The sequence below is a fragment of the Priapulus caudatus genome, unplaced genomic scaffold, assembly GCF_000485595.1.
Source record: "Priapulus caudatus unplaced genomic scaffold, Priapulus_caudatus-5.0.1 Scaffold1603, whole genome shotgun sequence".
Classification (NCBI taxonomy): Eukaryota; Metazoa; Priapulida; class Priapulimorpha; order Priapulimorphida; family Priapulidae; genus Priapulus; species Priapulus caudatus.
The window spans coordinates 8,377-21,398 of record NW_014578664.1 but is presented as its reverse complement, the minus strand read 5'-3'; the positions used below and the strand labels follow the sequence as shown (position 1 = coordinate 21,398).

The 13,022-nt window shown below is 41.3% G+C and overlaps 2 protein-coding genes across 2 annotated transcripts in view; one reads left to right on the top strand and one right to left on the bottom strand.

Annotated features, from left to right (window-relative positions):
- Positions 1-1,634, top strand: part of LOC106817126 — a 3,864-nt gene extending 2,230 nt beyond the window's left edge. The window contains exons 3-4 of the mRNA XM_014821773.1: positions 397-475; positions 884-1,634. Of these exons, the coding sequence (XP_014677259.1) occupies positions 397-475; positions 884-978 (174 nt within the window). The 3' untranslated portion in view covers positions 979-1,634. The remainder of the gene's footprint in view (positions 1-396; positions 476-883) is intronic.
- Positions 1,635-1,813: 179 nt separating this feature from the next.
- The window catches only part of LOC106817130 (vesicular, overexpressed in cancer, prosurvival protein 1-like), a 13,440-nt gene continuing 2,231 nt past the window's right edge, over positions 1,814-13,022 (bottom strand). Inside the window, exons 3-4 of the mRNA XM_014821776.1 lie at positions 4,912-5,150; positions 1,814-3,809 (exon numbers count right to left, since the gene is read on the bottom strand). Coding sequence (XP_014677262.1) covers positions 3,577-3,809; positions 4,912-5,150 — 472 coding nt within the window. The 3' untranslated portion in view covers positions 1,814-3,576. The remainder of the gene's footprint in view (positions 3,810-4,911; positions 5,151-13,022) is intronic.

Below are 13,022 nucleotides of genomic sequence, written 5' to 3'. Positions count from 1 at the left end.
GTCGCGCGAAAAATACCCCTTTACCGTAGATTTTGGGAACGCGCATGCGGCCCTTCCGACCTCGGAGTGGGGGGGGGGGAACAATAGACAAGTATAATTTCAGCATTAATGAAACTTGTTTCTGAGAGGTATCATTACCTACCCCATAATAGAATATCTTTCTTACGTTCAGTTGTAATCATGATTACAAGGACAGGAACACACACACGCACGCACGCACGCACGCACACACACACACACACACACACACACTTCTGCTGGCAGTCTCTTAATTAATTCGGTAATAAATCTATCACTTAGCGTAACTACATGGAATTATAAGGTATCAACAAAGTAGGCTTAATTTGTACCTAATTTTGATGCACCTATTATTTTTAGACATGTATTGATTTGCAGGGCTTTTCCACATCAGAAACCTGGTATGCTGTACTCGACTCTGGCACTAACTATTGCAATCTCCATAACCTGATAACGGGTAAGTTGGAAAACCTATAGCTATTACAGACCAATGATGTCGCATGGTTGCCCAAGTTTGCCTCCTTTGTCCTTTTTGCAGGCAGCAAATTTACACTAATCGTTTTCTTGATTGTACCATACAGTAATTAAGTTTGCTCAGAATTACATCTTTGGTCTGCGGATATCAAACCTAGTAGGAAGACTTTAACTCTGTGCTGGCTATATAGCAAAACATATTTTTCACTTCAGAAGCAAATGAAAGTAATCATACATCATTAGAATAAATGATATTTTCAATTGTATTGTGAGTAGCTAATCCATAAATCAGACTTCGTGAATAGGCATGCATTCATTTGAAGAGGATCGTGATACATCTAGACGTAGGATAGGAAATGGAGTAATTTGATCTTAATTTCATGCCTCGTAGGTACAGGTCTTGATACCGGCGATGCGAGCTACAAGGAGAAAACGAGTAACAGCGTCTGTACCCAGTACTCCTCTGCCAACTGTGAGAAGTATTGAATTCGTTCACAGTCATAACTAGAAGGTTGGCATGTCATCTCTAAGTCATGTGTGTAAGGTAACAAAAAGTTTGATAATACAGCATGAAATGTGGTGATAGGGGTTATATATTAGGCATACTATGTAAGGTTGAAATGTGCGAGAGCACCTAACCACACTGTTCTGGTTGTTGATCAACCAAGTAATCACACTATTCTTATTTCACGCCAAATTTCTGTATTCTGTTATGAATAATATACTATGAAACTAGTATACTTTATTAGTTCATGATAGTACACCAAACTGTGATAGTGGCATTTGTCATGCCGACGAGACTTGCAAAGTTGAATCAATACATTTTGCTAGACATATATTTGTACGTATAATGAGGCCAGTACTCAGTAGCTTTAATTTGTTTCATAAATAGATGACACCACTGAACCACAAGGGAGAATTTACGTGGTTCTTGGTTAAAAACAAAAGTAATATATAACATGTGCAATCCAATAATCCTTGCATGGTGACCTTGCGTACATAATCATATATTGTAGTATGTAATGAATTGTAGTCACTATCTTTTGTTATAATCAATGATGGATACATTATTTGTTTATGGAATTGCTTTAATAAAATTATGTAATGAGAAGCTGAAGTTTGAATAAATCAATTAATAATAACATTTTCTTAATAGGTTGTGTTCTGTAATGAAAAGTGTTAAGTATAAAATGAATAGAATTCCTATTTTTGTGAAAAACAGGGAAGTCCTAAAACTATCGTAGAATTATTTTTTAACCCCCTGCTGTATCATACCCACAACGTACCTATGCTCTGAAAAACGTTCATTACACAACACTGGTGAAGTTATTAAACGTTTATATTTTAACCATAAATAACAATGAATTCATTTACATACAGGATTGTTTCTCATCTGAGGACATTATTTTACATGCTCGTACCAACCAACCAAAGCATATATCAAATATTGAGGAACAATATAATCTTTTCATATGACAGTAATGAGAATATTGCACTTTCCGAACTTCTCGAATACATACAATATACTACAATAGAGATTCTGGTTGCAATTCTTCATGGATAACTTTATTTTATGAATAAATCCAGTCAAATCGCATTTAATCTTTTTTTCAATTGGGTTGATCTATGTTCTCTGCTCTCAATTCTAACCTACGATATGATATATAATATAACGATTTGATATTCTGTCATTGATAAGTCTTGAGTACATGTTATTAGGTGAATTGAAAATGCAACACATGAATACTTAACTATTGTACCAAAGTACACAACACGTCAATCGTGGACATGGCGGAGAGTTTCAACAATTTATAAAACTGCACTATATGAGTAGTTATTTTTTCAACATTAACAAACAGCTATTGCTATTGACTAAAATTTTAGTCGATTAAATACCATTCTGTTAATTAATTTACTAGGTTTGGCATGCTCTATGCTGCAGGTAACTGCAATCGTTGGGTGTACATTACACAAGCCACTTTAATAATACTAAATCTCGAGAAAATACTGACTTTGAAACATTGCACATTTCGAATATACCGTGAGCCGTTTTTCGCGCATTTTGTGAATCGGGTCACGAACGAGATTTAATTGCTCGATGGCAGATGTCTTTCTAACAACTACAATGATGAGTGAGCCTCAACCAGTGCTCATGCCGTGCTACTGTTGTGCATATTTGAAGATGGCAATGTTTGGAATGTAAGGACAAATTCCAAATCCTAACTATAGTTTCGACAAGCTCTTGCTGAGCCATCATGGTGGCACATCAATATGGACCATCAATATGGATTATGTGAACATCAACAGATAGGCCTCAACTACAATATGATCATGTAGCTCTTCAACAAGGGAATGATTACCTGCTAAAAATACCATGTGGATACATGTTCTGGGGTTCCAGGTCTGGCGTTCAATATTAAAGCTAAATTAGAATGCCAGCATCCATGGTGGTTACACAATAGCAGCAAAGTTGTGACAGTACTGCTGATGTTATGTATAGCTATTACCATGGTTTAGCATTTACCATAGCATTTTTATGAAGGCTTATCAAGCTGTATAACCACAGAGTATTTGCTATAGCTATATCACAAAAATGTCGAGACAATATGCTTTTGTGTTACAATACATAAATACAGGTATTCAAGAAAGTGAGATAAAAGACAACTATGAAGCATAAATAACTACAAGTAAACAACTACGGGTCATATTATAGGACCGTATTAATTATAATTGTAATTTGGGAATTGGTGTCATTCAAAGATATTACCATATAATAAATATATACATTCTCATTTGCTTGATAAAGTTACTGTTACAATATACACAATATGCCTGAATTTGCATTCACAAATTGATATGAATTTTTGGCAGTTCTGAGATCTGACGATGCACTGTGGCAGGTTGGTGGCAGATATTCTTATTGAAAGATCACTGGTGAAAAACAAATACGTGTGGTAAGGGCTTTGTACAATGGAGGAAAGATAGAAGGGTAAGAATAGGGAATTTTAGTCTTTACAATATTTAATCTACTTTACGTAATAATTCTGGCCTGCACCCATTTTTACCTGCCAGGCTTTTCTTGACCTATGGACAAGCAGCTGGCAATCCCTGGTTTTTATACAACGATTCATAGCTAGGTGGGGCCTGCCCAGGATAGGAATATGGCGGGGCTTGAGGAATGTAGATGGGTGGTTGGCTTGTCATCGGTGGGGGATAGATAGTGTGGTGTGACGCAGGCTGTGCCAGTTGTGACAGTGTGCATCCCTGCTGGCTGGCATGTCGGGGGCCGTTGTGTATCATCGTGTGGTTCGTAGGACCTGAACACAAGCAAGAAGCCATCCTTAGAGAAGTTGAAGCGTACATCTTTAACAATAATAAATCATATTCTAGATGTAGCAGCAAATCATAAATATCATTTTATAACATGCTTTTAGACACAACGTCGCTCACTGCCTTGTATAATAAGTATACAAATATATGGAGAAACTGAAGAGATAAGCACTACTTTTACTCTGTCTAATCGCACACAGCAGTAATTTTTTCACATTTACCCTTCAACATTCAAAATGAGATGTTTACCCACTATCATAAACAATAGAACCATATTCAAAATATAAAATGCCACGGCAATTTCAGTAAAAGTATAGAAGCAATTGATCACAAAAAGACGACAAAGCCACGCACTGGCTTCTTCATGTTCTTAAAAATATCCTAACTCTGCCTAATGAACCAACACTAAATGACCAAACTCTGCCTAATGACCCAATGCTAAATGTCCAAATGCAAACCATATATTTTTGCTGTGATGCTATATATCTAATATAAATTTTTACCATTTTTATGATATCGTGAACAGCTGAAATCAAACACTGACGATAACATTTCCGCAGCATATTCTTCATTTCATAAAATCAAAGTCTACACTCAAAACCAATGAACCGATCTCGACAGCAAGTGCAACACCAAATCATGTAAACGTGGGAATTCCCAATGAAGCAGACTTCGGAACAACGCAAGTTTCATTTCACACTAAATTCCAATAGAAAGGTATACTACAGTAACAAACAACATTCCACATGAAGAATCCCTCTACGAAGAACTCAAACGAGGCATCAGGTAATTTTGATGACCACGGGTGCATTCAGGAATTCTGCATGGAGAGGGTTCGTTGAATGTGAATCATAAATTTTAAAAGAGAAAAACAGATGCAGTTCAATGGATTCTATCTGTATATATATTCCATTTTGGATTACATTACAACACTACAACCGAAACAAATTTTTGCCACGAAAAAATCATGCCTGCAGTCGTAAAAGAGGTGGGGGCCCTTTCCCGCTGGACAACTCTCTGGATCTTCCCCATTGACCACCAGCGTGCCCGACTTCGCGAGCCCATTTGCCGAGCTTTCAGTGTACGCACCTGACGTGGAGTATATTGTTGTCGTCTGCCTGATCGGGATGGATCCACCGGAGAACATGCTAATGGTGGCCAACGACGACGGATAGTGTTGCGTGTAGTAGCGTCGCTTGTACCAGTAGCCGCCGCCCGTGCAGATGAGAATCATCAGTAGCATGCAGAACCAGAAGTACCAGAGCGAGTAGAAGGAGACGCCGCTTGTACAGCACTGCGTGTCGCAGCAGTACTCATATGTCGTGCAGCTGTGAAAGACACTCTCATTGTCGTACGCAGTCGTGTCTAATGCTAGAGCATCATGCTACACGGTAGTGAGATCCTAGGTAACATTTAATTCTAGGATGTCACTACTGTTACTACACAATTGTGACATCTTAGAAAACATTAAAATTCTAGGATGTCACTATTGTGTATGGACAGTATCTTACAGTGTGGTCCACAACCTAAAATTCAAACATGTAAATCTGGGAACTTTAAAGGAGTACTTTAGATTTTATGTGACAGTTATGTGCATGGAGCGCACATCACAAGCACGAAGCGCAAAGTCCCTTATGGCCGGGGTCCAGCTGCTGGAAGCTCAGTGGGTTTAGATGCTCCCTGACCAGTGCAATCTGAGCCGTATTTTGGAGCATTTTTGCTCCTTGCTTTGATATTTCACCTTCGGCTGAAATCCATAAACCTGTCGGCAGGATTTTCAACTGTCGGCCAATTCAAACCTGTTGGCTTATCATGTTAACCCCTCGTGACCACTGTACGCTGAGCATGTTTCGATGTAGATGATGAAGGAAGAAATTCCAAACTTGCTGTTTGCGTAACTGTAATAAACTTTACTATGATGCTCGCCCAGTGATGTACCATCTGGACAAAGGGACAAGGTGGAAACGCGCACAGCGTGCTTCAATAAGGGCTATAATGGCTAAGAGTAAATCGAAATCTATTTATACATCCTCATGTTTATTGTCTCTCTTTCTACCGTATTATTGCCACAGTTTCCTGTAATTGCTTTCGTCCATCTCTATGTGCAAACCACGCTGCGGCCGCTTGGCTGCGCTGCACACTACACTTAATATTATATTATAATGTATTATATTATATATTTTTATAATATACATACTATTATATCATATTATTATATATAATTATTTACTATATTAATTATATATATATATTTATTACTTTGTATAATATAATGTTGTGACATTGCGGATGCAGTGACGTGTTATTAATTTAATTTCTAAATTAGTGCATTTCCGTCAGTAGTCGTACATTTGTGAATACTCTGGATGTTCACTGCAGTACATTGTCAGTACATCTGGAGAATATCATGCTTGCTTATTTCATTCTGTGTGATAGTAGAAGGATTATCGATATTATTTTGTCAGTGACTGAGCGGCTGCGGACTCCATTTTTGAGAGGAGGCGACTCCCATGTGTGGATCATTTTCTACCCGTTTGCACGTTTGCATAGTTGGTTGCCTATTATAGGTTATTGGAGAGCAAATCAATGAATGCCAGCACTTTACATGCCGGTTTAACATCCGATAACGACGGCCCGCTCATTATGCCGCCTACCCTATGATGCTAATGGATAGAACCTGTGTTGTGAATAAACTGGTTAAACTTAAATTTGATACAGCAGAATTTCTTATTCGTGTATTGGTCGTATCTTGTGTTTCCATCACTAATCTTTTGCAGCCTTCATACGTGAAATATTTGCAGGGTTTCCTTCAACTGAAGCCACAGAAAAACGAGTAAATTATTTACATGTAGAAGTATTACGAAGTATTCTTGTAAAAGAAAGAATACAGACATGATTGCTAAACCTTGAATATGGATTCACACGTACCCGCTGGAATACTTTTGTTGCTGTATTTATGAGCTAGATTTATAAGTACATAGAGAGATTATTTTACCATCTCCCTGAGACAGTATTAAACACCATTGATAATCCAGAATGCGAACTGATACTGCGTCAATAGAAGCATTTTTGGAGTTCCGTGAGTACACACACCAGTAGGGAAAAGTAGTAAATTTCTTTGCGCTTGAAGGTAGTGAGTTGGCTTCTTAAGGTTGAGAGACCTGATTGGTAGGCTCGTCGTAGGTCACCCAGATGGTTACTTGTCCTTCTGCACTCCTAATTGTACCAATGGGCAGGCCACTATTACCCACCAGCTATTTGCGTTACCTTGAATACTCATAATGCCTCGCTGTTTGACGGGCTACTCCCTCAGCTGCGCTTACCGTCTGTAGTTAAAGCAATGTCGATAGAAATGCATCAGAGAGAAACTTGACGCATGTCACTCCATACACATGGACTTGCTCGCCCTAGTCACTCACACGGGTGGACATCTGCTCACGACTAAGCGGATTCTAGCGGAGGCTTAATGTACACTCAATGAAGAGAGATGTTTATACTTATTAGCTAGCAACATGGTTGCTTCCACGCCGCTTTGTACCCGCGGTCGCTCCGACCAAACTCGATGCAGCTATATTGATGATTGCTCGTTCGGAGGTGCATGATCGCATGCAGGCACGTCGGGACGGCGGCACGCGAGTGGTTTCGTCCGGTGATAGAAGCTTCAGTGGAGTCGCACTGACTGACAATACGGCGGTTATTGAAACGGAGGGACATGCAATCGGAGTCCTTTATAGCTAGTTGCGCGCAGTCTCTATCCTCCAGATTTCAAACTACATGAATACGCGTCCACCGGGGCGTTCGATCGTTTCAATAATACATGATTGTGTATAAAACAAATTGTCTTTCGATCAGTATGTTGACGACTGTATTCGTCTGTCGCGTATAACTCCTCGTATGGCGTTAAAATGCTCGCTCTGAAACGCAGGCTCACTGCACGGAACGCCACTATTGCAGCTAGGTTTGTCTCCGACATTTTTAAACACGCGACACTACTAGACCGTTGAGGACTCTGCAACAGGGCGCTGCGGTCGGGAGTTGGACAAGGCTGGATGACATTGGTACAATGCACTAGCATTCTCAATATAGCAGGAAGCACGTATAGCATATACATCAGATTATGTCTTTGTGTTGTCCTTTCTTATATCCATACCACACAGGGAACCTCCATTTGACAGAATATGAGCTAACTGGTTGTGCATGTATGTAGAACTTGAGGCCATATAAATTGTGTGGTGCTTTGCCCTACCGGACCGACACCAAAGGAGGCCGACCCATTTTTGTTTATTGATCTTTCACATTCTGTTATATTCTATATTGTTTTTTACAATTGTCATCAGCTGTATATTTAATCTGTACGGCAATACTACTATATATATGTACCAAGCAAAATAACTCTTAACATAAAAAAGTATCTCCAACAGGCCACCGGATGTACATGCTGATTTGTAGCCCTCAAAACAAAGTGCGCGGGCGACAGCGCTTTCTCACCTCTACTGCGGGGGTGCTTGTGGTGGAAATGGTGCGGATTCTACGTAAACCTGTTAGTCCAAATGTGTTCCATCGTGCCGAACAGTGGAGGCACAGGGATGTATCGCGACCTTCTCGACGGATTTCGTTGGGAGGGATCGTTATGAATAGTTGCACGATGCTGGCAGACGCGTTTAGTCTGTTAGAGATTTAAGATGGAAGTCTCATTCGTACGTGGAGTTAGCACACTCTTGCAAGACGCATAGCGTAAGCATCTCAGTTTACCTACGCAAGCCTATTTACAGGCTGATGAGACTGCTGCCACCTGCTAGACAGCATTAACGAGCAGGCAATAACTACACCAGTACTCAACCATGCGATGGCGTGGCCTGGCAGTGGCATAAGTTGCATGTACACCTGCAGTAGGATGCATAGAATTAATCGATTGTAAGGCATAAAACCTGTTTCAACCGATTTAGCTGTTGATTTCACCTGTGAGATTGTGCGCTCATAATCGGCATGTCTAGATCGTCTATAGCACCGGAGTCATTCTTTGGTACAGTAAACAAAATCATGTTTACCCAGGTTCCTCTGGGGGTCAAAAGATTTCGAACGCTGACTCTTATGTATCGGAAGTATTTCATGGGGTCCTGGTTCATGTAACGACCATCAAATTGGCTAGGTCACGGCTGATAAAAAGTTTTTCATCGCATCTGTTCAGGACATGTACCAGAATGTCTAATTGCTGTGCCCATGACCTTTGACATTGACCTCATTTCGGGAGTATGGCTTTTCCTAGCCATGAGTGCTATACACGCTATCACGAGCTAGGGTCGAGGCCGTTTAGTTTGTGCCGATTCTGTTTCTCCTACTTTGTAAGTTAAGGAGGGATGTGTCCTTTCTTTTCAGGCCTTCTGGACTTTGCGTTGACCCAACTTCGATCATCTCGTTTTCGGTACCCCCACATCCGATATAGCGTGAGCGTACGTCGAGTCCATTTGAGATTTGTGCACTGTTGACGCACGGCGGATGGCCGGAACGGCGGTACGCCCGACGCTGCGGCCGGGCGCCGGACGATGGACAATATGCGGTTCTACAAGCTGCATCTGAATATCGCCTGCGTTCACACGAGACTTAGTATGTTTCCTGAATCGGTTTTGCGACGATACCGTATCTGAGGACAAAATACGCGGCGCACCGCGAGGTTCACGCTGATGTCGCGGCTCAGAAACTCGCGGTATTGCGGTTGTGGCTGACGTTAAACATTCAAAGTGCATGCAACATAACATGCATGGCACCAACTTGCGCCGTAAATCGTTGACGGTCCGGCGTCCGGCGGTCCTCGCGTTAACTTGGACTGTCGGCGGCAGACCAGTCTATAATCCGGCTTCGAATCCGGGGGTTTTAGTTCCAGAGGAAATTCGGTCCAGAATCCAGGTATTTTCAGCACGGAAATTTATTCGGCGGTCTGGAAGCCTACGTATTTACATGACGTACGGTTGTATTCGATTACGTCAATTTGCTTGCGGCCTCGGTTTGGCTCGGTGCGCTAATACCGGATTCTTGTAGTGTGAACGCGGCTTATGTCAGATGAGGCTAAATTAAAGCACGCGCACTAGCGTTGGGCTATCTGGGCGGTCTGTGCTACGGTTATGAACGGCAATTCGTCGTGCGTCGTGAACCATGTTGTTAGGCGCGATTGCAGATACGCAGTTGCGATAATATATCAGTTGTTGGACCGGCTTCATATTCCCATGCGTTTTGGTTTATTTTTAAATGTATCTTGCTTTCACTTCAATTTGTGTCATAGTTCACAGCTATCTATTTTTATCTATTATAAAGATTTCAACATATGAGCATGTCTCCAAGTTTAATTGAGGGGGCGGGGAGTCCTTTCTCCCACTCTCCCCACTGCGTCCCCCTCTCCCGCTGCCTCGCATCCTCTCTTGCCTTCTCTGCCTTACTCTTTCGTCCCGCCGCCTTCGAGCCTACCCCCTTGCTCCCCTCTCATCCTTGCACTCTCGCACGAGGTAATTGTCCCCCGCTTATATCGCGCTCGCTACCCACGTATCAGCCGTTGTCCTGTCCCGTCTCAATTTATATCTCTACTTCTCTTTTATCTTAGATGTTTCTCTCTACTCTCTCTTAATTATATAAAATATTAAATGCGCGATGATGCCTTTTCTGCCCCTCAATACTGTTTCTTCTATGCCTGAGTGTAACAGTCATAGATTCATCTTATAGTGGTCTCTATATTTCTATAGGTAAGGCTTATGTTGCACAAAGGTCGGTACAATGGATCGCAGGCCATAGCTAATGATCTGTTAAGATTCAAGTTGAAAGTAATTTATATATTAGTTATGGTACTGTTATTATTTTATTATTTAACAAGTTACTAGAGATAATCTAATTTAAACTGGCTATAGGTGCACTCGATGGCGCGTGCAGATGGTCATCTATCAGAGTGGCATTCGTTTGCCTTGAATTACAGTTAGGTACAGTATCAAGTAAGTATATTCAGCGCAGGATTTATCTTTGCTCAGCTGTGAGGTGGTGACAGGTGCATTGCAGGTTGGCAGGCACATTATGATTAGGAAATGCGTGCCAGCATGGGCCTGCCTGTGTTTTGCTCATGCAGATTCATCGACTATCTTCAGCTTCAGGCCAGGGGACGGCGTGCTATGACAGCTGCTTGTAGAAGAATCATTATGGATTTAGGAGCGTAAACCTGTTCAACAAACATTTGCCTTTGCATTTAAACTGTGAACTGTAGCGTCCACATTGAAAAGGGTATGGGCGTCTATTGCGAAGCGTTTCAGTCCTTTGTTACAGTTCAAATCAAGTTTACCTCCTCTGAGGTCAAAGGGGTGGTTATCTGCCTTCTCTTCGATGTAGTGGAAAGCATATTTATCATGGTCTTTCAATAAGCATTAAAATTGCTATGGTACGCTGAAACAAAAAGTTTTCATTCGCTCCGTCAGCCATGGGTCCTCAGAAAATGGCTAAATTGCCTTGTGACATTGCTTTGGACCTGTAGACCTCCAATTTCAGGCCAGTGTGGCTTTTCCTCCATGATCGCTATACACGATATCACAAACCTAGGTCGAGCCCGTTTAGATTTGTGCGCTTCTGCATTTCCTTCCTTACCTGAAGTTAAGGAAAGTGAAGGTGTCCGGCGTGGTTGTGGTTAGCACTCTTGACCTGTTGGGGAACTGTTGACCCCAGTTCGAGGGGCTCGCACTCGTTTTCGGTTACCCCCACCGTCCGAGTCGTGAGCGTACGTCGAGGCGGTTAAGATTTGTGCCACAGTGTGACACGGGTTGGTGGGCGGGAATGAGAGAAGAGAAGGGGAACGCATCGGACGCTCGGACACTCGGAGGGACGATCATGCGATTCTACAAGCTGCATCTGACTATGTCAGATGAGCTAAAAAGCCTACCTACCTACCCAAATTTTTCAGCCTGGGTCGGGTGAGGGCAAACAAATATTTTTTTTTATTGTGGCCTGACTCATGTAGCAGCAAATTGCATTAGCACACACAAATTACATTCAATTGTAGCTGATAGATATATCTGAAAAATATATAGCAAAATGTAAATTAGAGAATGTGAATCAAATATGGTTATCTGAATGCTTTATTCATACTTACAGGAATCAATCCCATCTTAGTTCAGCAATTATGGAAGTTACTTGCACCTCATTTTCACACAATGAAAGGTACAGACCACATACAAGATATTCCCAAGATAAATGCAACTCACTGTAACTAAACTTGTAAATATTCTCTTGTGGAACTATGTAAACAGTAATATTACACCGCTGTTCGATTTTTGTGTGCGTAATAACTGTATTTCTGGCAATCTGATTATGATAGCAGAAGGCTACAGAGCTTCATATAATCACTCTATGAAGGTGCTGCCACCTATCAGCACAAACACGAGCTTTCTGTAAGATTTCTTCAGAGACAAGTAGATTTGGGTGATGTATATTTAGATCGATCCACAGTTAAGTACGCTATAACGGTGCACTTCCATGAATCATGGCCGTACTTTCGGTGTGTTTAGACACCAATAAATCTTCATCAAACTTAAATGATAACATCCCTAATTGATTTTTAAAAACACACATTTACAAACATCCGATACAACTACAGTTCGACCTCCTTTATCCGGCCATCCGTTATCCGGAAATCTCTATTAACTGGCCGCGATCTCGCAGTGTATGTTCTCTGTTTTTCATTCATTTCCACCTAAAAATCTCGCTCAAAACTCGTGCGATGTACCAACCGTATATGTGTTTGCGTGTGCGCGCGCACGTGTGTTGTCCGCTCGTGTCCTCTATGCCTCTGGTAAAATTTCTGTTTTATTTCATTTTATTTCCATTTCATATAAACCATAAAACACGACAGATTGTTACAAATAATCATAGCAACGAGAAAATACATTATCACATGCATTTAAACCCTACTGAACTGCATAGAAATGCTGTGTTTGAGCATAACTCTCATATCCGGCCAAATCCCATATCCGGATGGGTGCCGGTCCCGACGTGGCCGGATAAAGGAAGTCGGACTGTAGATTTAATTAAACTGAGATCGCTTGTGTTTAAAATAAAAGTGTCAATGACACTGGAGCTCACCACAAATGAAAGTGTCAATGACAATGTAGCTCACCACAAACAAGTGCCGCGAAGCGACAGTGCTCATCTAACGTCTACTGCGGTGACTCTGTGGT